This window comes from Diospyros lotus, chromosome 1 (genome assembly GCF_014633365.1).
Source record: "Diospyros lotus cultivar Yz01 chromosome 1, ASM1463336v1, whole genome shotgun sequence".
NCBI classification, from domain to species: Eukaryota; Viridiplantae; Streptophyta; class Magnoliopsida; order Ericales; family Ebenaceae; genus Diospyros; species Diospyros lotus.
The window spans coordinates 23,996,508-24,019,096 of record NC_068338.1 but is presented as its reverse complement, the minus strand read 5'-3'; the positions used below and the strand labels follow the sequence as shown (position 1 = coordinate 24,019,096).

The 22,589-nt window shown below is 34.5% G+C and overlaps 2 protein-coding genes across 7 annotated transcripts in view; both read left to right on the top strand.

Annotated features, from left to right (window-relative positions):
- LOC127803791 (pentatricopeptide repeat-containing protein At2g22410, mitochondrial) overlaps positions 1-22,589 on the top strand; it is a 55,892-nt gene that overhangs the window by 3,260 nt on the left and 30,043 nt on the right. For 2 of the 6 annotated variants that reach the window (XM_052340319.1, XM_052340310.1), the window contains exons 2-3: positions 173-434; positions 723-865. The gene's annotated coding sequence lies outside the window, so the exon portion shown is untranslated. Of the gene's footprint in view, positions 1-172; positions 435-722; positions 866-961; positions 1,264-22,589 lie in introns of those variants that run through there. The other 4 variants (XM_052340290.1, XM_052340299.1, XM_052340329.1 and 1 more) reach the window with 4 other exon arrangements.
- Positions 5,235-16,660, top strand: LOC127803853 (phenylacetaldehyde reductase-like). The gene is made up of 6 exons (XM_052340430.1): positions 5,235-5,823; positions 9,230-9,405; positions 9,847-10,038; positions 14,270-14,432; positions 14,666-14,849; positions 16,267-16,660. The coding sequence occupies exons 1-6, from the start codon at positions 5,688-5,690 to the stop codon at positions 16,409-16,411; spliced, it is 996 nt and encodes a 331-aa protein (XP_052196390.1). The 5' UTR covers positions 5,235-5,687; the 3' UTR covers positions 16,412-16,660.

Sequence of the window (22,589 nt, the reverse complement as noted above, 5' to 3'; positions counted from 1 at the left end):
TGAGATTGTTTCTTATGAAGATTATTTTTGGTCATAACAATGATTTTTTTCCCTCCAGGGCTACACGTTCATGGTCTACCTCATTTTGTGTGTGTGTGTGTTGTTTAACTGGATCTATGTTATTTCTCACTTTTCTGTTCTTCCATTCTTATTATCTTTACTGATGCACCAGGGATTATCCCCGCTCTTGTTCTGGTCTGTCCAAGATGTTTGATTTAATTATGGGGAGTTCTCGGATAAACTTCTCTCTGTAACATAAACCTCATGACGTGGATGCAGCAATTGCAAGTCTACCATTTTGTTGCCTGTGGACTTGGCAATTCCAAGTCTGTCATCGGTTGCCAATAACTGCTTGAACAGTTCTCTCGACGGCCTTTCAGACAATTCCAAGGAGGATGAATCTTTGCAATGTCCATATGTTTTGACCGCTGCAGGTATGTGAAATAATGTGATTAGACATTTAAGAGATGCCAATTCTCTAATTTCTGCACAGCTGGTTGGGTTCTTTTGTGTAAAAAGGAGAACTGGATTCGGTGCCATATCCACAGAAAAAAAAAAAAAAAGTGGGTAATTTTCTAGGGACGGGGAGCAGAGTTTTCAATATATCATGTCTTCCTACTTCCTTAAATTTGATGTAATATGTAACACCAATTTTCACCTAATTTGAAATTTACCTTCAACTGGCTTTTCACTTTACACTCTGATCCACTGTTCAATTTCAGGAAACATATATACAAAGCCTCAGGGAGGTATGTTGGTGACCATTTGCTCTAAACCTATCCTCGGACATTGCTTAAACTGATTGCTGCAATCCAGGAAAGCGGAAACTTGATGGCTTAAAGGTTTCTTCTAAGCAATAAAAATGGTATGATTTTGCCTTGAGATTCAACATGCTTTCTGTTGTCTCATATTTTTGGATGTTGTTCTTCAATGTGACACATATGGTTCTCTGTATCCATAGATCCTAATTGGAAAATTTCCTTTCCATTTTCTTTGGTTACTTACCTTCTTGGCGGGTACAGTGATCTTGGAGTTATCTGAGGAGACTCGCCCAAACCAAGCAAAGCCTAATCGGCACGGCAGCGAAAATTGGAGATGGAATGGGCGGCTGACTTGCTATTATTAAATTGAAAAGGAAATCAATTGATTGAGGCCGTGAAGAAGTCCAAGTCCAAATTGCAATTGGAATTGGAGTGGGGCCCGTGGAGAAAATTGGTGGGCTAGGGCGCCGCACTTGGTATATATATATAAATAATATATTAGGGAGCGTTTGTTAATCAAGATATGAGATGGAAAAATCAAAATATGGGATGTATCCCGAACTTTTATTATTTTCAACATGTTTGTTAAATTTATCTAATAATTCTTGAAAATATCATTAATGACTTCTTATCTTGATTGTTTAAGATGTGCTTATCTCTCCCCCTTAAGATAAGCATATATTGGTCTTTATAGACAAGAAAAAAATGACGATTGTGTCGTTTAGTGCATTTTAAAAAATTTAACAAACAGCTTGATAAAAATCTTGAAATGTTTTTCAACCTTATCTTGATTATTTTATATCTTAGTCCGGAAAGCATTCTGACCTTATCTTGATACTCTCTTATCTTGTTTATTTTAACAAACGCTACCTAGTAGAAGAAAAAGAGAGAGGAAGCGGAAGTAGAACATATGAAAAGCAGGGCCGATGAAAGCGGGCAAAAGGACAAAAGATTATGTTAGATTTTTGTACTTTTTGTTTTATTATGTCTGGTTAAGATTTTTAGTTTATTTAATTTCTTGTTAAAATGGATAGTAAATTTATGAGGACCATATTATTGGTATCCCTTAAATTATATAATGAATGTAAAATGACAAAAATACCTAACGAGTTTCATTGCCCTAGATGAGGGGTAATTTAGTTATGCGACTTGTGCCTTAGCGCCTTGAATAAAAGATAGTTTAGTCATGCGCTTCACTTCCTTAGATGAGGGGTATTTTTATCATTTTACATGCATTATGTAGCCCAAGGGGTATCAATAGTATTTTCTATTTATGATATTCTGTTTTTAATTTTAGTTATTATTTTTATTCAAATATTTGTGTTTCTTTGTATTTAATATTAATGATTGCATGATTTAATTAATTAAAAAGACTTATTAGTTGATTGAATTATGTGATATATAGCTAAATTGAATTCATAATTTGTAATTGTTATAATGTTCCGTTAAAGTAACAATTAAGCAGAACAATCATGATCCAAATTTTTGTTGTTTGCTTAAAAGAAACATAAAATGAATTAAATAATTTGATGTTTGTTCAATTGTTATTCATCTTTAACGTTTTAGTTCATAATATTATTAATAAATTCATGAGGATTGCTTAATATTAATTGGTTTATTGATAATAACTAATTTGGGTGCTGGACTCATATTAATGAAATTAGAGGGTAAAATTTTCTTGCTTTTTGATAATCTTTGATTAAATATTTGACTATAGAAAAAGAACCATGTTACTTGTACATTAATGACTACACCTTGGACATGTGCACAAATGACTAAAATACCCTTTGTGCCTCACCATTTTAGATGAAAGGTATTTTAATCATGCATCTCACTGCCTCACCACCTTAGATGAGAAGTATTTTTGTCATTTTAGCTATATGTGTAGTCCAAGGAGTACAAATAACATTTTTCACAAAAAAAAAAATATATAAGATATCGGTGATCAAGTTGCTATAGTGAGTAATTTTCCTTGAATTAATATTATTTCCAATTAAATTTTGTTGTTCAATTATGTTTTTTTAAATTATTCTTTTGTTAATTAATTTATAACATTAAAATCTCCTTTTTTTATTTATTTTCATTGATTTATTGTGATATTAAATTTGAGTGATTAGTTTTTGGTGCATTCGGCTCGCATCAAGCACCAAAACCTTTTTGACATCGACGAATCCCTTAACCATCACAAGAATCTTTTCATATTTCGATAATGATATGAGAGTTCCTGAGAAGTATCTAACAACAGCTCAAGACAATATAAGTAACAGTAAAGTATTATTTCAATATTATTTCAAATGTATCTATTATAGTTAACGATTACCGTATGTTATAATCTTTCCATTATCTAACATCTCGACTGAATGAGAGTTATAAAGTGATAAACTTACAAACTCAGTAACTATGTGTCCAATCTTATTAGAGTGACTAAATGATATCTCATGAAACACCTTTCTCGATAAATCAATTTATCTTAGTCAGGGACATTTTTGTCACACTAACAGTAGATCACATAGGAAGTTCATCTCATCAATGACGTTGAGTGTGATGAATTCTATTCTTGAGCACCTGTCTTCATATACCAATAATATGAAACCACATAGATGAACCTCTTTATCTCGTAATTGGATGGTTCGACCTATTAACAAATCTTGCACACTAATACACAAAACAATCGAATTAGTTCAAATCCAATGATCAACTACATTATCACAATTAGACGACATGATCATTATCCATAATGCCATATAGTCAGTGATTTGCGTCACGTTTAGTGGATTATTCTCCAAAAATCATCCACATATTTATTAGAGACATCCCTATATTATATGGCATGCGATTTACCATTTATATCATTAGTAACTTATACTGATCAAGGTAATAAACGCTGTAGTAGTCCTTACTTAACTAATAAGAGTTCTCGTCCAATTAATCTAATAACCAGGAATCACTTAAGAAGTCATGTCACCAATAATTTTATTACACAATCTCAACAACTTGAGAATAAAACTCTCAAACAAGAGATTTTATGACTCATTCATACAATAAACTGTAGATTTTATGAATGATGAAAATTTGTCTTTTATTGAGATATACAAATATACAACAAATATATTTATTACAAGTTCACTATATGTCATTTAAATATAACATTAGGATATACACTACTAACACTTCACTAGTGAAAAATCTTATCAAATTGAGTCAGATCATAAATCATTTTACTTATTTGTCTCGTCATCATTGTTATTTCTTATTTAATTCTCTCTTTTTCTTCTTTTCGTTTTTTTTTTTGGTTATTTTCTCGTAGGAATATCAAATAGAAAATTAATGATTTTAAAATTTGAGTGAATCGGCCGGTCCAACCGGTTGAATCGACGACTAGCCAGAGGTGGGGTTCGGTTGGCACAGTAAATATGAGCATTTGCACATGCACATGCACATGAAATGTTTGCAAATCTGAGCATTGATGAATGATTTTATCCTTACAATTTAATTTAGGTTAAAATTCACTATATCTTATAATTTTACATGTTTAATTATTTTTATAGTTTTTCAATCAAAAATTTTCTTTCATATTAATTTTTGGTCAAAAAATTAAATTTAAGAATAAAACAAAAATTATCACGATCCCCCAATTAATCTATTTTATCTTACTTTTAAACCAATAATTAAAATTAAATAAAATCCATCCCAAAGCAAATTACTCCAATTTATATATCTTTATATAGTGGAAGCAAAGTAATTTTAAAATTATTAAATTTTTAATTGCTTTTTTTATCTTTATTAAATTATCAAATACACAATTTATTTGAATTTTTTAATAATAATAATAATATATTTTTCTTAATAATCTATTTTTTCATTAGTTTAAGGATAAATATATCATATTTAAGGATAGTATATGTTTAGTTTAAGTATATGTGTGTTAATGGAAGAAAAGTCAGACAAGAATTATACATGCATGTATGGTGTGTTAGGTTCGACTTAAGGGCTTAGGGGATTCTAAGCCATCATTAATTTAGGGAGCTCAACTCTTTAATGAAAAATTAAAAAATTATTTATTTTATTTTAATAATAAAATTAAAATAATTATTTATTAAATTAAAGGGATTGGGCCCTAGGCAATTATCTCACCAGTTGCCCGTTCAGCCGACCTTGAGTATGTTTCTATTCATTAGAAAAGTTATGTGTAATTAAAATGATGCAATAATGATATTTTTAAAATTGTTAGCTATTTTAATATCACAAATTGAGAACGAAAGAGAAAAAGAGTATTTTTAATTTTAAATCTTTTAAAAGTGTTTCAATAGAGAATCCAAAATAGAGGAAATGATAGTTTATTTTTTGAACAGTTCATTTAGGTTACAAACGTCAATTTATTATTAAAATAAAATAATATGTTAGGATATAAAAAAAATAATTAAAATTTTATATCACAAAATAGGGGTGCCCAAGAGGCGAGGACGAGCGACCGCGAGACACATGTCCAATGGCCGGCAGCACACCCGCTCGCTCTGGAGGACAACGGTGGGGGATTGCAAGCGTTTGGGCATCGGTGTTTCTTGTTTTGGAGAGGGGGAAACACCGGAAAAGAACCCTCATACGTGATTTGAATCTCTGTTGAGATTGCGGGTTTAGGGTTTATGTGATTCGCTGCAATCCCCTGCCCTACACCCCCACGGTGTGGCACCTGCACCCACTGCCTTTCTATAATAAAGCCGTCAGTTTTATTCTGAATTGTCGATGTGGGATTCGGGTCATATGTTTCTGAATTGAGTAAAGCACCAACGGACAAAGTCCCGAGTGGACACGTGGCGGCGTTGGCAAAGGACCCGTCCGGCACCGTTCTCATCCTTGAAAGACACTCAGAAAGAAGATGGAAAGACGACTGTGAAGATAAGAGAGAGAGAGAGAGAGAGAGAGAGAATGACGAGCAGAGGAGGAGGAGGAGGAGGGAAGACTGTAGTATGCGTGACGGGAGCATCTGGATATGTAGCTTCATGGCTCGTCAAGCTCTTGCTTCTTCGCGGATACACTGTCAGGGCCTCTGTTCGTGACCCTAGTTCGTTCTCTCTGTCTCTCTCTCTCATTAAATGTCTATATATTATTATATATGATTTATAAATTGTTGTCTGGGCAATGATATGACCAGGTTTATTTTATGTTTTTGGTTTCTGATTTTGGTAGTCGTGCTGTTTGCTCAGTTCGTTGAGTCATCTGGCCAATTGGGCGCATGGGTCCGGGTCCCCTTCCCAATCCTGCCCTCTGCCTCACCCGTTTGCATTTACCATCAATTAACCCTGGAAAAAAGAACATAGATGAAATTTTTGGCAAATCAAAAGCAGCTACGGAGAAAAAGAATGAGCGAAATCAAGAAGTATAGTCATGTATGCACACGTATCTAGTCTAGGATGGTAAAAGAGGGAACGCTAATTTGTAGCAGTTTATATGATTGATTCGCATATAATATACTGTTTTTTTGGATAGCTTGTTTTTGGGTACTTTTTTCTGGGAAAAACCTGTGGGGGTAAGTATGAGGATTTATGCATACAAGGGCAGATCCAAAAATTTAGGTTGGAGGGCTGAATTTTTTTTTTTTTTTTTTCTTTGGGGGGGGGGGGGAGACAGCAAGTAAGGGTGAGGCCGACTGGCTGAGTCGTCAAGCGTGAGGAGAGGGCGAAAGCCCAAGAGGCAGAGGGTGAGCAAGAGGGCAAGAGCCGAGAGGCAGCGAGAGCGAGAGGGGTCGAGCGAGAGCAAGAGAAAAGGCTGCAAGGGTCGGAGGGCAAGCGAGACAGAGAACGAGTGAAAGCAAGAGGGGCTAAGCCCTAGTGAGAGCAAAAGAGAGCCAACAAGAGCGAGGGTAAGGGCGAGCGCGAGCGGACAAGCAAGAGAAAGGAGACAGAGAATGAGAGCAAGGTCGAGAGAGGAAGGAGAAGAGAAGAGTTTACAGGCAAGTGGGCTGGGCTGAGATGAGCTAAACTGGATTTGGGTTTGTCTTTAACCTTATAAATTTAATTTTTGTAGTGGGCTACCTTGGGCTTCAGCTCAGGGCAGCTCACGTTTAAATTCGCCTCTGTATGCATATCACATAAAGCAGAAAATTGACAATATCTGGACTGGAGTAAGCAATGACATTACATGCGTGACAAGATATGGGTGGGCCGAAAAAGATCAAATATGAGAAATATTTCAAATGCTTATCTTTTTTAACATGTTTATTAAATTTATCTGCTGTCATTTAGAAAATATGTCATGACTTCTTATTTTGATTTTTTCATATATGCTTATTTCCTCCCTCCTTAAGATAAAAAATAAATAACGTTTGTGTTCTTTAATATATTTTAAAAAAATTAACAAATAATTTGATAAAAATTTTAAAATATTTTTTAATTTTATCTTGATTATTTTATATTTTAATTTAAAAAATATTTTAACATTATCTTAATATTCGCTTATCGTGCTCATTTTAAAAAAAACTCCCTAAAAAGTACTACGGAAGAAAGGTAACTCAAACTACGTCTGTTGTGTGTGAATGTGAAAGTGCCCATCGGAAGAAACCATCCAGTATCAATTAATGGACGGTTGCTTAAAGAAAAGGTACTGTTAGATATTTAGTTTTTTGTACCATTACTCATTTTAACCTTTTGGCTAGGTTAGAAAGAACTAAAAAAATATAAATAGTGGATGCCGTTTTGACCATGGGCATAAAATTTAAAATTTAAAGTTGTATTTTTAAATTTATTGCTATATTTACTATATACTATTTCATATTTTTATTAGTGTTCACATTAAGTTATTTCATAGCAATATGAAAATACAATCTAATAAATGCATGTAAATAAAATTATTTAAAAGTTATATTATTAATTATACATATGCAAAATACAACTATAGATATTTTGAATGCACCTCCCTGTTATTTATTAATTAATCTTGATCAATCTTTTAACTCATGATTTAAGAGTTATTTAAAAAAAAACATTTGTCCCCTTTAAAAATGGTTAAGATTTTTTAATATTTTTATTGATTAAAAATTAAATTTAAAAGGTTAATTAATATAAAAAATAAAACATATTTATATGTAAAGAGAGATAATAATATAAAACACTTTTTATGACTTAAAAGAAGATTAATTTTTAATTGACATGTTGCAAATATAATTCTAAGTAAATAATAAAAAATAAAAATATCATAAATATTTGGTACAAGCTGTTACAACATGAAAAATTGGGTGTTGGTTGGTATGGTTGAGATTGGATGGTACAGGCTTGAATATAGTGGTATTCATATGCAAGCTAGTTTGGAATATGTTTATTTTGTACTATTTTTCAGTTGTTATGGTATTATATTGACTGGTGCGGTACAATATTCAGAATTGTGCTATAGGGGTAGTGTGTTGTCACATTCCTAGGGTTACCTAGGGTTGTGATTGGAATTAGGGAGAGAAATTGGATGATAGAATTAAAGGAGGGAGAGAGAAATCAAAAGAGAGAAAGACAGAGAGGGAGAGATTAGAGAGGAAACGAGAGGGAGAGAGAATTAGGAAGATAAGAATCCACTTCATTCATCAACATGCCTTTCTCTACATATTAGGGCCTATTTATAGGCTATTCAACAGTAAATGAAATCTGAAAAATAGCATCCATGTGCTCTTAACAACTCACAAAATACCTCCTACTAACTACTATAACCTTATTACAATAATACACTTCTAACTACCCTTGAGTTGTGACGTGTGTGAATTCTAAAAAAAAAAAAACTGTCACAGTTTCATCAAACTTGGGTCTTGAAATAATTATAATAGCATGTAGATATGTATAATACAAATGAGGACAAGTATTCTTGGTTGGTGTAATTTCAATATACTTGGAGCCTTCGCTATCAAGACAGACCTTTCATTTTCAATTATTATTTGTAGGAGACTTAGACTGATTGGGCTATTACTGGATGAAATCTGTATCTCATCTCATCTTCCCCTATAAAGGCTAGTTTATTAGAAGTGTTTCTTTCTACCTATGTTTACCTTTTAGTATTTGAAGGCCAAAAGGTTGTTCTCCTACATGACTATATCTAAGCTAACAAGGTAATATGTTACACGAAACACATCCTAATCGTTTTACAAAATCTCTGTCAGCATTTGAGTGAATGTTTTGTCCCAACCTTCCCACCCAGTTATTGACAAAGATGTTAGGAATGGATGTTAAATCTATAGTATCTTTGGTTGTATGTATTAACAAATAAGGCTTTTGTTATAACAAATTTTACAGGATTGACTAAGGAATGTTAAACAATCCCACATGCAATTGTTTTTTTTTCTAGTTAGTGGCACCATCATCACTGGGTGGGCTTGTATCTTCGTCTTCTTGTTTTTTAAGCTGATTTATAGGTTTAATATCTTTTTTCTTAGAGCAGTCTATTTATAATTTAACAACATTGACAACTATTTAATACTAGATATTCTCCAATAGGTGATCTAAATAAGACAAAGCACTTACTTGCCCTAGATGGAGCAAAGGAGAGGCTTCACCTGTTCAAAGCTGACATACTGGAAGAAGGCTCTTTTGACACCGAGATTGATGGGTGTGAAGGTGTTTTTCATACAGCCTCACCTTGTAACCTGTATGTTATGGAGGAGAATGCACAGGTAAATACTGTACATGTCGGTGTGAATTGTTTCTTCCCCCTTCTGTTATTATGGCATTGTTATCAACCTTACAGTTTTAGAAGCCGCATTTTTTTTTTTCAATGTGAGTTTCAAGAGTTTTTGCCAATGTATTTTGTCTTATTATTCTGCATATTCCTTTTTAATGATTTCTATTTCTCTTCAAAAGCTGTCATTTTTTAGTTTCTGTTTGTTGTCTAGTTTTATGAATCCTCTGGGAGTCCTGTTAGGCTGTGAAGGCCTCGTGATATGGAAATATAATGATGAAAAAAGTGTATCCTTCAATCAGTGCAATTTTCATGATTTTGTTATTAATTGTGTTCTTTCAATCATTTGTTAAAAGTTATACCATCTTGCTGTTATAATGATAAGATTCAATGCTACAAATGGTCACTTGACTGTTTGTTGCCGTCCTCTTTTCAGGCAGAGTTGATTGATCCTGCAGTAAAGGGAACAATTAATGTTCTTGCATCATGTGCCAGAGTCCCATCTGTGAGAAGAGTTGTTTTGACATCCTCCTCAGCTGCAGTAATAAACAATGGCTGGCCTCGAACACCTGATGTGGTAGTTGATGAGACTTGGTATAGCACGCCCGATGTTTGTAAGAAAATGAAGGTGTGCATATCTGCCAATAATTTTCATTAACTTTTCTTACAATTTTTAATCACCTGAAAGCTTTGATAACTGAAAGCTTTGTGGTTAACCTTCAATTGCCTTTGAGAAACAATATCCATGACCAATCGAGAGTACATTTTGCAAAGAAACTATCTATTGGGTTTCAAATGGATGCGTTGAATTTAATATAACCAATAAAGGAGAAATCGATTAGTATGATTCTAGGATAAAAGGGACTTAGAAATTTCTACATTACAACCAATTGCCATAAGTTGTTATAGGAGATAGTCCTCCAATTTTTTTAAGGATATTTATTTAGAGCACCAGAACCACCTCAAGAAACAATTAGGTTATTTCACAAGCATATTAGCATTGAAAAAGGTCATTGTTGTCTAGGAAAAACAATAAAAAATCGTCACATAAGATTAAGTACAGTGGCACTTAAGCCTCATGCCAAACTAGAATTCTTTGGAGATTGTTTGTGGATATCAAAGAGAATGCTTATATTAGGTTGAAGATAGAGGTGTTGAACACGGTATTTTATTTACTCATTTATTGATTGTAGATACCTCACTTTGATATGTTTCAACTCAGCATGAAGTGTTGAATTCTTCAAAAGGTGAATGACACTCTGATTATCATAGAATAACACATAACTATCTTGGGTAAAACCAAGTTCTTGCAGAAATCTCTTCAGTGAAATCAACTCTTTGCTCACTTCAGTAATTGCAATGAACTCTGCTTCTATAGCTGACAATGCAATACGCTTTTGCAATCTAAATTGTAAGTCATGTGTCACATATGCTCTTTAATGTCCCACTCAACTAGTCAAGGCAAAATTATTTGAATGGAGTGTCCATCCTTGATGAACTTGTAAACTCTGGCCTCTATTTGAAATACCTTCAAGATCCCATGCTGGGAGAGACCTAGGGACTTGCTTAACCTTGGATGTTGTAGCCATTCCATTGTTGGAATTAAATAGGGATATGTTGGAGGCAAATATATTGGGAGATCTTGCCTTAATGTGGTTGAAACGAGTACATTAGGGTTACTGTATGATCAGGAATTAGTTTACTCTACCCGACAGATCTATCGAGGGGGTTACCGAAGGGCGACAAGGCGAAGGCAGCGGCGGTAGGCGGTTCCATTGGCAGCCATGGGAAGGGGAGAGAGAGGAGAGAGCAAGTGGGCAAGGCAATGGTAGGGTTTGAAAATTTGCAATTTGGGCGCATTTTTGTCTTTTTGGTGTCCTTCGGTAACCCCCTCGATAGATCTATCAAGCAGAGTAGAAAGGTCCGTATGATAAGGGAACTAGTTAGGTAGAGAGTTCCATAGTAGAGATGCGGAGGTGCTGCAAGTGTCCTTAATGGAGAGTGATGGTGAGGGAGTTTTGATGGCTAAAGGATCTCTCCTGTAGGGAGTCCCATGAGCCTTAATTGAGTATGGGGTTCAAAAATCCCCCCATGATGGCTGGGTCATATAGAGCACTCAAATGGAGAGTTACATGGCTAAACTGGGGTTGTGTGACTACCATTTTTATGTATGATCCCGACGCTTGGATAGAAATGCCATAAAGGTTTACATGCAGCTTCATGAGATTGACACTTGGAGAAGCACGTGTAGAGCTCAGCGTATTAGGGGAGAGATTATAGAGATCAATGTGTTGCATTATGAGTTTGGCACTTGGAGATTCACATCATGGAGAACTTAGGAGGGATGTGGAGATGTGAATAGCTGACATGGAGGTGATATGGGGTGCCACTTTGGAGTACACAATGTCTACCCACATTGATAAACTAGACTTTCTATTTCTTGCTTTTTGCCTGTTGGTAATTTTATTTTCTAATTGCTTTATTTATTTATTGCTTTAGTGAACTCATGCGAGGTGATGCTAATTTAAATGTCTGCAGAGGCTGATAGTAATTCAGGAACAAAATGTTGGCTTTTAGGTAAGATTTGAAAGTGATGAAATTTAATAACTAAGAATTAGTTTCATTGCTCTTACAAAAATAACAATAACAATAACAATTTCGCTGCCCTCAAGAAAGGGAAATTTAACCCTAATGTTACCAACAACTTACTCCAAAAGCTTTACATTTGACTATGTTTAGATAACTCCTCAAATTCTAATTTGATAGGGATTGTTGTATCTCACGTGATCAGATTAATCTGATGGAGGAAATGTCTCGTCGATAATTTTTGTTAGATGGTGATTCTAATTTAGGGATTAGGATAGGTTAGGTAGACCTGATCCCCCTATGATTGTGATTTGGAGTCTATAAATAGGCAGTCTTGGTTTAGTTGTTGAAAGACCATTCCCAATAATCTGTGGAATGATATATCCAAATTATTGTGGTTGTGTGTCATGTGAGTGTGTTCCACAGCTTAATAACCAAAGTCTTGGCGTATGGAGTGTGACCAATTATTTGTAGCCATGAGGTTAGTGTTTGGTTTGATTAGTGGATTATTCCCTTGTGATGGGATTGTGGAGATAGGTTGTTGAGTTGAACCATGTTAATTTTCTATCTTTGTTTACTCGTTTGATTTTTGTTAGTGTTTATGGTTTACGCAATTCTATCCTAAGAGATGGATGTGGCCCTAGCAATGTATATCAATTTCTCATGTTGAAATTTGTAAAAATATTTTGTGAAAGATTAAATAAAAAAAAATGATCTTGTGAGTTTGCTTCTCAATGATAGATGGACTTGGTAATGAAATGGGATTATGAACTTCGTTCTCACAAAATGATTTATTACTTGTGTTTTTATTTGATATGATGGTTCATAGGTCTTATATGGATTTCTTAGACCAGGAAAAAATTCTTTGCATCTATTTGGTGAATTATCTGATTCGACCAAGTTTCTTGAGATCTGCAATGTTCAAGTAATACTCCACAAATTTTGGTGGCTTGTGCTCTCAAACTTGTTGCTTATTATTTCAAGAAATCATATTTTTCTCCCGGTGGTTTTTCAACTGAATTTTCCTTTCTATTTTGGTTTGTGTGACATTTTTGTTAGTCTCTTAAGGTATGACCACTCAAGAAGGGGGTGAATTGAGTGTTTAAAATTTTTCTTTCTTTTAATAAATATTATTGATTAATTAATTTCTATAAATTATTTTCTTATAATTAAATTCTTGTTATTTAATTTTAAACAAATTAAAATTTTGTAACTATATATATGTGAGCTTGAGATTAATAAATTGCAAGCCACAAGATATAACAAGAATAAATAAATGAGGCACAAGATAATTTATAGTGGTTCGGTGTCTCCACACACCTACTCCACTCTCCCTAGGTCTCAACCACCCTTGGGGTTTCACTAATTTCACCAAGGTTTCCACACTATCTCATCTTGGAAACTAGATACACTCCTAGATTATAACGGGTTCTAAGAAAACCACCAATACCAAGGTTTTCTCCCTAACTTATCTCGGAAACTAGATTTTAACGGTTTTAGGAAACCTATACAATCTACAATGATAATTTAAATATTACAAATAATTTGTCCACACTTGGACACAAATAAGCAATTAAGAACAAATTATACAAGGTAATAATATTTAAATAAATAAATAAATTTGTAACCTCAAATGAAGAAGTTTGGATTTTTCGTAGAAAACTTGAAGAACGTTTCTCCTTTTGCCTTGTGGCTCTTCGGTGGATGTGCAATAATTTTTCAAGAGTCTCAGATTGCTTGGAAATTAGCTTGAGAGCTTTTTGGAGCTTTTGAGTGTTTTGGATAAGCAATATGAGCAATGGATACTCTCCAAAATGAATTTGGAGCTATTTATAAGCATTCTGGAAATTACTGTAGCGACACTGTAGCAATGGTTAAGTTCACAGTAACAACGGTCAAGTTCATTGTAGTAACAGTAATGTGTACGATTTTTTGTTCAAATTTTGTAAAATTATTTTTTATACATTTTAAAAATAATTTGAATGGAGAATAACATTTTTGAAAATACATACACTATGAAAAAAAAATGTTTAATAAATTAATTTAAAAAATATATTTTTAATAGAAAATAATATTTTTGGTAATACATATACTATGAAAAATATTTTACAAATTAATAAAACATAATTCGATACTATAATTAATATATTTAATAAAAAAACTCTTTTTGTTAATCACTAAAAATACTATATTTTGTATATTGAAAATTCTCTTCTTATTAATCATCAAAGCTTAATTAATATGAGTAAGTTGATTCAACATTTTTCTGTTAGGCTTGGTATCCACTTGCAAAGACTTTAGCGGAGGATGCTGCTTGGAAGTTTGCCAAAGAGAAGGGTATTGACATGGTTGTAATGAACCCTTCATTATGTATTGGTCCTCTATTGCGGCCAGCCCTTAATGTAGGTGCGACTGAAATTATGAAGTTAATAAATGGTATGTGATCTTTATCTAAGCTTATTTATTTCTCTGTGTACAGAAGTTGGCAGTTCTTCAATGACCCAAATGTGGGCAGAGACATCCTATGACTGATTCAGTTTGTTTACAAATTAATACTAGTCACTGAGAATCTCAGTCTCTCAATTGAGTTAGTTAAGTCAAGTTATCATAATTTTTTCTTAAGCTGCTTTTCAAGGAATCAGAGGCCCTATTTTGTCCTTGTCATGCAGGTGAATCATTTCGAAATTTTTCCTTTGGGTGCATTAACATTAAAGATGTGGTGAATGCACATATTCAAGCATTTGAGATACCTTCAGCTAGTGGAAGATATATTTTGACTGAGAGAGTTGCACACTTGTCTGAAATTATGGAGATAATAAGGAAGCTTTTTCCTGATTTTCGACTTCCAGAAAAGTAAGTGCAAGGATCTGACTTTCATTCCTTTGTGTTATTTCAGTTAGCTTAGACATGGAAGCATTTTGAGTACATAAAGGATAATGAGGAAAAGAACTCTAGAAATCTAGGAACATTTGGAAAGAGAAGCATATAATTGTTACATAAACTCGGTTATTAAAAGTTGAAGATGTTTTATATCTGTGCATCAGTTTATGTGAAAGTGTGGAAATACATAGCTTTGAAAGTATGTATCTGTAGCTAACAATCATCAATCTGAACCAATATTGCAATGCATGTAGGTTTATTTCTCAAACAGTTCACAACCTTCTGATCCTAAGAAGCATCAATACGGAGATGTCTAAGGAAGTGGATAGAGAGACCAGTAGGATTGGATCACACGCCATCAAGAGAAAGTAGGCACAAGTTAATGTGGTTCTGTCTCAACAAACCTAAGTTCTTGATTCCAAACGTTGGGCTAAATTCACACAATGAATTAAAATGCAGCTTTAAAGGAAAAATTACAAACTGTTTCATGATGCAGTAGATTATGAAGGAATTAGAGTGAGATTTATCAAGAGTTAAGCAAGATTTAGTTGTAACTAGCTAGCCAGGGACATGGACCCCCCCCCCCCCCCCCAAAAAAAAAAAAAAAAAAAACCCCACAACACACATACACAAATCCAATGCCCTCATTCCCCCACCCAAAACAATTTTATCTCAAAAATTTGTGATTTATTAGGTCATTAATTAGTTATTACATCTAGAATGATGCCAATTTTAATATTTACATAAAATATTAGGAGAATTTAAGTTTGGAAGAGACGTCACAAAATATTGCTTTTCTCATCATTTTGTATAGTAATCAACATCATCAAATTAGCCCCCCCCCCCAAAAAAAAAAAATAAAAAAAATAAAAAAGGGAAATGCTAAAACATTGCCTTTTCTTGTTGCCTTTATTCTGCATCATCGTCATTCATGTTAGTCTTTGTTGTTTTCAGTTATGCAGATTATTTTCAACATGTATTTTTTCTCTGCTTGCAACGTTCTTACAAATTTCATTTTGCCCATGATCCTAATAATTGCTCTGCTTCTGTGAGAGATGAAAAGGTGTCTGAAACTTTGTCTTTTTATCTCCGAGATGCAGTAGAATCAACTATTCAATGAATTTAAGCCTTTGACTAAAGGGCGCCCCCCAGTCTCTACTCTGCGAGGGTGCTTTTTCTTTTTTTTTTTTTTAATATTCATGCAATTTAACTCTTGCTTTACAAACAAGCTGTTCCACTGCTTGAAACTGACTTCCGAGTCATAAAGAAGCAACCTTGTTGTTTCTACTGAAACTCATCCTCATTAAGCTCAAATCAAGATTGTTTTGAAAATTTGCTAGTTTTGAGTGGTAGATTTCTATCCGGCCTCACTTCTCTGACATCTTTTCAGGTGCGAGGACGACAAGCCATTTATGCCAATTTACCAGGTATCCAAGGAGAAGGCGAAAAGAATTGGCATTGATTTCATCCCTCTTGAGCTGGGCATCAAGGAAACGATTGAAAGCTTGAAGGAAAAGGGGCGTCTCGATGGCTAAGTTTTCAGAACAGACCAAGATTGGCACCTATCTTGTTGTATAGTGCAATGCTAGCTAGTTTCAAACTTTCAATAACTTCTGTCTGCTTGAGATGATATTATCCAAGAATTTTAGTTGAGCATTCTTCACTCACCAGTAGGGAAAGAGAAACTTGTATAAACCATGGTTTTACGCTGTTTTGTGATGGTTTAAAACGTTTAAGTGTCTTCTTATATATATAGATATGTAAGAACTCTACATTTAATTTTATACACGCGCCCGTGCATGCGTATGGACTATGTATATTTAGAATGAATTAGGGTTTCTTTTTATCTGCTAGTTTTTTTTTTAAAACAAATAGGGACTTAATAAAAATGAGTTTTTGAACAGTCATTGTCTTCAAATTCAAGTTTGAAGAGGCAGAAGAGCTTATTATGAGCATGCCAGTAGAAGCAGATGCTGTGGTGTGGTATGGGGGTCATTGTTTTTTTCTTGTCGGATCCGTGGAAACGTTGATATGGGAGAAAGGGCTGCTATGAAACTACTCGAGTTGGATCCTCATGATAGTGGAACTTACGTGTTACTTGCAAATATGTATGTGGAAGCTAGAATGTGGGAACAGGCTGGGAAAGTGAGGAAGACAATGAGGGATAGAGGGTTAGAGAAAACTCCTGGTTGCAGTTTAATTGAGGTGAATGGTTGTGTTTCTGAGTTCATTGTTAGAGATAAGTCACATCCTGAATCAGAACAGATATTTGGATGCTTAGATCAGTTAACAAGGCATCTAGAGCTTGTTGAGTGCGTACCTGATATTCTTCTTCTTGGAGATGACTTTCTTTTTGGCTCTGAATCTGGCATTTGAATTTGAATATGTGTTCAGGTAGATTTCTTCCCCATTCTTCTGTAGTAATTTTCTTGTTGTGGTATCCAAGATCCATAATAAAATCTCATCTTGGAAGGAGTTTCTAGCTACCATTTCTGTGCTTCAGTGTTTTGGTTGGATAAATTCTTATTGCAGGGTTTATTTTGTTCGATTACATGTTTGCTGTTCTCCTTAGTCTTCATAAAGTCAAGTAATCATGGCTCTCCCCCTGATGAGTGGAGATTTTCAACCTTGAAGACACTGATGGAGGCATTAAGAGGAGAGACTGAAACAAAAGCCAGGAAAATGCTATCGATACATCAATTGAGATAGGATGTCGGTGCATAGATATCATTTTCAAACATATGTACATAATCGATATCAAACATTAATGCGATAACCGATATAAAACATTATTAGGGTAACCGACATCGGTTATATGATATGGGTACTTGACTGATGCTTTGTAACCGACATATAATTTATCTGCATCGATTGTTTGTTTACCTAATATTTCTCTATATATTATGTATTGTTTGTTTATCTAATATTTCTCTATTTGCAACATATATTAGTTGTAACCGACATATTTATCCGCATCGATTGTTTGTTTACCTAATATTTCTCTATATATTATGTATTGTTTGTTTACCTAATATTTCTCTATTTGCAACATATATTAGTTGACAACGTGGAGATTAAGAAGTTTTACCACGTCACACTGTTGAAAACATTAAGAGGACACTGAAGCAAAAGCTTGCCTTATTTGCACTCTTGTAGCAGAGTTCGGTTTCATAATATTGGTCGCGCAAAGATATGTCGGTTATTATATATCGGTTTATATAAAATTAAAATCGATACTACTATACCGATATAACATTTGTTATAGAATGTATATTGGTTACTATATATCGGTTTACATTAAATTAAAACCGATACAAGTATACCGATATATGATGTCGGTACATACATACATATCCTTTTATATCTTTTCACAACCAATATATGAACCGAATTGATATAAAATATTTTCTTGGGATGCTTATGGTTTGAACTTATATCGGTTGACATATATCGATATCTAACCGGTACATCAACCGATATATGTTCAAACCAATAAAATGCATATCCTTCACTCAATCGAGTTTTAGAATGCAGAACTAGAGCGACGCTCATTTACATACCCATTATATAGTCATTAAAAAAATCACATCAAAGAGGATAAAAGACTCTAAAAGAAATCACCCAAAGGGAATATCAATCGTCTTTGGCCAAAGATTTTTAAAGATAAGAAAATGAGTACATGCCTGCAATGGCTTTGAAGGCAATGACCGACGAAGAAGCAACAACCCTAGATACAGAGGATAGAGGACGAGCGAGAGAGATGTTCTAGCGGGCGGGCGATTGGGGATATGCATGTGAGAGGAAGACGAAGAGATCCTGAGCCAATTTAAAGCGAGGGCATTTTTGTCAATTTAATTCTCAAAAGTCCTAGTTTTGCAAAGAATTTTTAAGAGTCCTATTTTTGCAATGTTCTTTACCAAAAGTCCTATTTTTGCAACTTTCTGATATCTCCCACACTCTCAAACCCACCACCAATGCACACTCTTTTTTTTTTTCTCTCTCTCTCTCTCTTCCTCTTTCACTGTCTCTCCCATACTCTCTCTCTCTCAAACCCATCCTCGCAAAAAGCATCGATAGTCGCCCCCCCACCGCCATGAGCACCTTCTGTCTTCGCCCCCCCTCTATCGCTTGCACTATCAGGCCACTGACCGTCGTCGCCTCCCCCCCCCACATCGCCGCGAGCAACGCCATTGCCCTCCCTGCCAGTCGCTTGCACCATCCAACCCCACCCACTGTCTCCCATCCCTCTTCCGCAAGCAACCGCCTAGCCCTCTCTCCAAGTCTGTTGCCCCCACCCGCCGACCCCTCCGACCAACCACCACCGCTCGCAAGTTGGCCCCCACCCGCCGGCCATGCCATATTATTTGTGTTAGTTGGCTTTGATTATGCCTAATGGATCAAAATTCAGGACCAATAATTGCCCAGAAAGAAACACTAGCCCAACAGTTAAATAAGAGACAACACAAACAATATTGTAACTTCATATGGGAAAACTTACTTTGAGATAGTCAATAATCATCTCAGTTCATAACATGGCTTAGTAAACGGATACAGAGTTGATGGCTGACTTAAACCTCACCCTGCAATTGAATCAAAGCTTATCCTCATGGGTAACATTAAGACCACAATGACCTTGGCTTGTCAACATAAGTGCAGGATCTTTATGTGTCTATGCAGGGGCATTACTCTGCTTATTTTGTGATGGCCCTACTTTCCAGTTCTTATTAGGAAATGATGCCGGATAATTGATTTGCACCACTTGAAAGAATTTATTTGCTTAAATTCTTATGAACTCATTGTTCATATAGCTAGTGACAATTTCAAATAATCTTTGAATCAGTTTGTAAGGAACTCAATGCAGACAGTGCTGATGATCAAAAAGCTGTTCATCTATCTGTATCTTACAGGCTCAACTTTGCATATTCTTACCTTAATTTTGCGTTAAAATTAATTGAGTCAATAACACTTCACCATAATAGTTGGCATTTTGCTGGTTTGCTTACTTCATGCTGGCCCGACTATCCATTTCTTATTAGGAACTCAGTTTTGGATATTTGATTTGGGACAATTAAAGAATCCATTTACTTGATTTTGTATGAACTAATTTTTCATATACTAGTAGTGGCGCACTCGCCAGAGAGAGAGAGAGAGAGAGAGAGAGAGAGAGAGAGCGACTCGAAGGCAGGAGGTGGAGGACTGGATGGCCAGAGGTTGGGGGGCCACGGTTGCTCGTGGCAGAGGGAGGGGAGACGACGAGTGGGGGTGATGGCATTGCTCGTGGCGGTGGGAGTGGGAGTGGGAGAGGGAGATGGCGGTTTGTGGTCGGACGGTGCGAGCGACAGAGGGAGGGGCGATAGCGGACGATGCTCGTAGTCGGGGGGGGGGGGGGGCGACGACTGGTGTTCTTTGCGGCGATGGATTTGAGAGAGAGTGTGGGAGAGACAGTGAAAGAGGCAGAGAGAGAGAGAGACCGTGCACTAGTGGTGGGTTTGAGAGAGTATGAGAGATAGTGAAAAAGAGAGAGAGAGAGAGAGAAATGTGAGGGATTTAAAAAGATAAAAGATGAAAAATTAAATAAAAAATAAATTAAAAAAATTTCGGTAAAGCTTTCTCAACAAGTAGCATTACTTTTTCAACTAAGCAAAGCTTTCGAGTGGCCATACATTTGTTGGTAATGAGAGCTTTTATATGCATTATATGTGAAATAATATTAGGTATCATCACTGATAACAATATCATTAGTTATGTGATATTTTTTTATTAGAGAAAGTTAAGAAGATCATGTGTTATTATCTCTTATGTCTAACATCTCATCTAATGAAAATGCGATACATAATTAATGACACTGTTATCAATTATAAGTTATGTGATCCCAATTCCTTGTGAGAAAATATTTGTTGCATTATTTATATATAAAGCTAAATAGATAAGGACAGTGCTACTTGTACATATAGACTTATACATAGGTTTATACACGTGCGTAAAATGACAAAAAAACCCTACCCATTTACCACCTCTTCTATGCTCTTTTTTCCATATCTGCGGCGTGATGAAACTCGATCTGTGCAAGGTGGCAATGGTGAGGCGACAACAACAACGAGGATGCATCGACGAGGTGACGGTTACTAGAGGTAGCCATGGGAAGGGGAGAGAGAGGAGAAGAGAGGCGGCCAAAGACAGAGGTGGTGAATTTGTAATTGGGTGGGGGATATTTTTGTCATTCCAACGTGTGTTTGTCAAGCAATTTGTACAAGTAGAATTTTCGAATAGATAAAGGGTTCTTTTCAATTATTAAAAAATGTGATATTTAATTTTTCAACTCAAATAATTTTTTTGTCATCTTAAATTATTTGGTTAACTAGGAGTTAACAACTCAATTAATGGAACAAGTAAGACTAAATTTCTCTAACATATCATATTAATTTATACATATCAAACTAAATTTTAATACATCATCCCTTATAATTAAATTAACTTGAATTTTTTGTGAGACTTAAAGTTTTAATTGTGGTGGTGACGATAACTGGGGATAGTTGATGTCAACAAAGAGTTCATAGAGACAAGTTAGGTAGAATCTGGTAATAGGATTGGAGGGGCGATGGTGGTAGGTGAAAGGCATTAACATGTAGAATCATAGTTTGAGAGTTTTAAGGTTTTTTTTGTTTTTTTTTAATTTTCAATTTTCATTACCTAAAATTTGCTTACTAGTTTATCTTTGGTCCTTTTCATATACTTGTATCACATATATAATTCATGATTTAATGGATACTGACGCCAAGAACTTAAGATAACAAAAAAAAAAAAAAAAGTTACTTAAATGATGATTCAAAAGTTACTTAAATGATGATTCATCTTCTAGAATAAGGTTAAAATGACTTAAATATGAAAATTATCATTTCTAAGAATAAGTTTAAGATTACTTAAATAGTGATTTATCTCTTATGATAAATATGAGATCATAAATTTAAATATAATTGCATTTAGAATATTTTATATTATTTATTATGTATAAAAAAATAAAGAAAAAAAAATGAAGAGACTGCCAACTTTTCTTTCTTCTCATAATTTAAAAAATTATTTTCTATCATTGACTTATATTTGATGAATTGATTCAAAATTTACTTTCAGAGTATACTTCTCTTATTATACTCAGATCAAATCATGGGGTGATTCCATAGCAATCGCGGAATGGGTTTTGGAACCCACCTTTGGAGGCTTACCCACAACTGCAACCATTGCTGGCTGTAGGTTAATTTTTTCTAATTAATATTAAATTAAAATAATTTTGATTAATCTAATAGAATTAGTAATGAATGAGATGTTTTTGTCAAAAAAATTAAATTAGAATAATTAAGAATGATATATTGTGACACCTCCTTGTCAAGCATTTGAGAAAATAATAGTAGGGCATCGGTGGGAATTTTTTAATTTGTTTGAGGATATATTTGTCTTTTCCTATTAATATCAACTTTTTAACTTGTTTAAAGCAATTAATCCATAGATTAAATACTAACTTTTAAGTCTACCCAAACACCTCTTGGTATACTTAGAATGATCATTCTTGCGCGGTTCCTGCCGCTTATGTCATTGCCGCTTATGTCATTGATTTTAACAGAAGAAATAAATCGCAAATGTGAAGTTTTGTCTCACTATGCAAGGCAAATATCGAACTCATGATCCATCGATACGAACCCGATATATTGCTAACCCGAC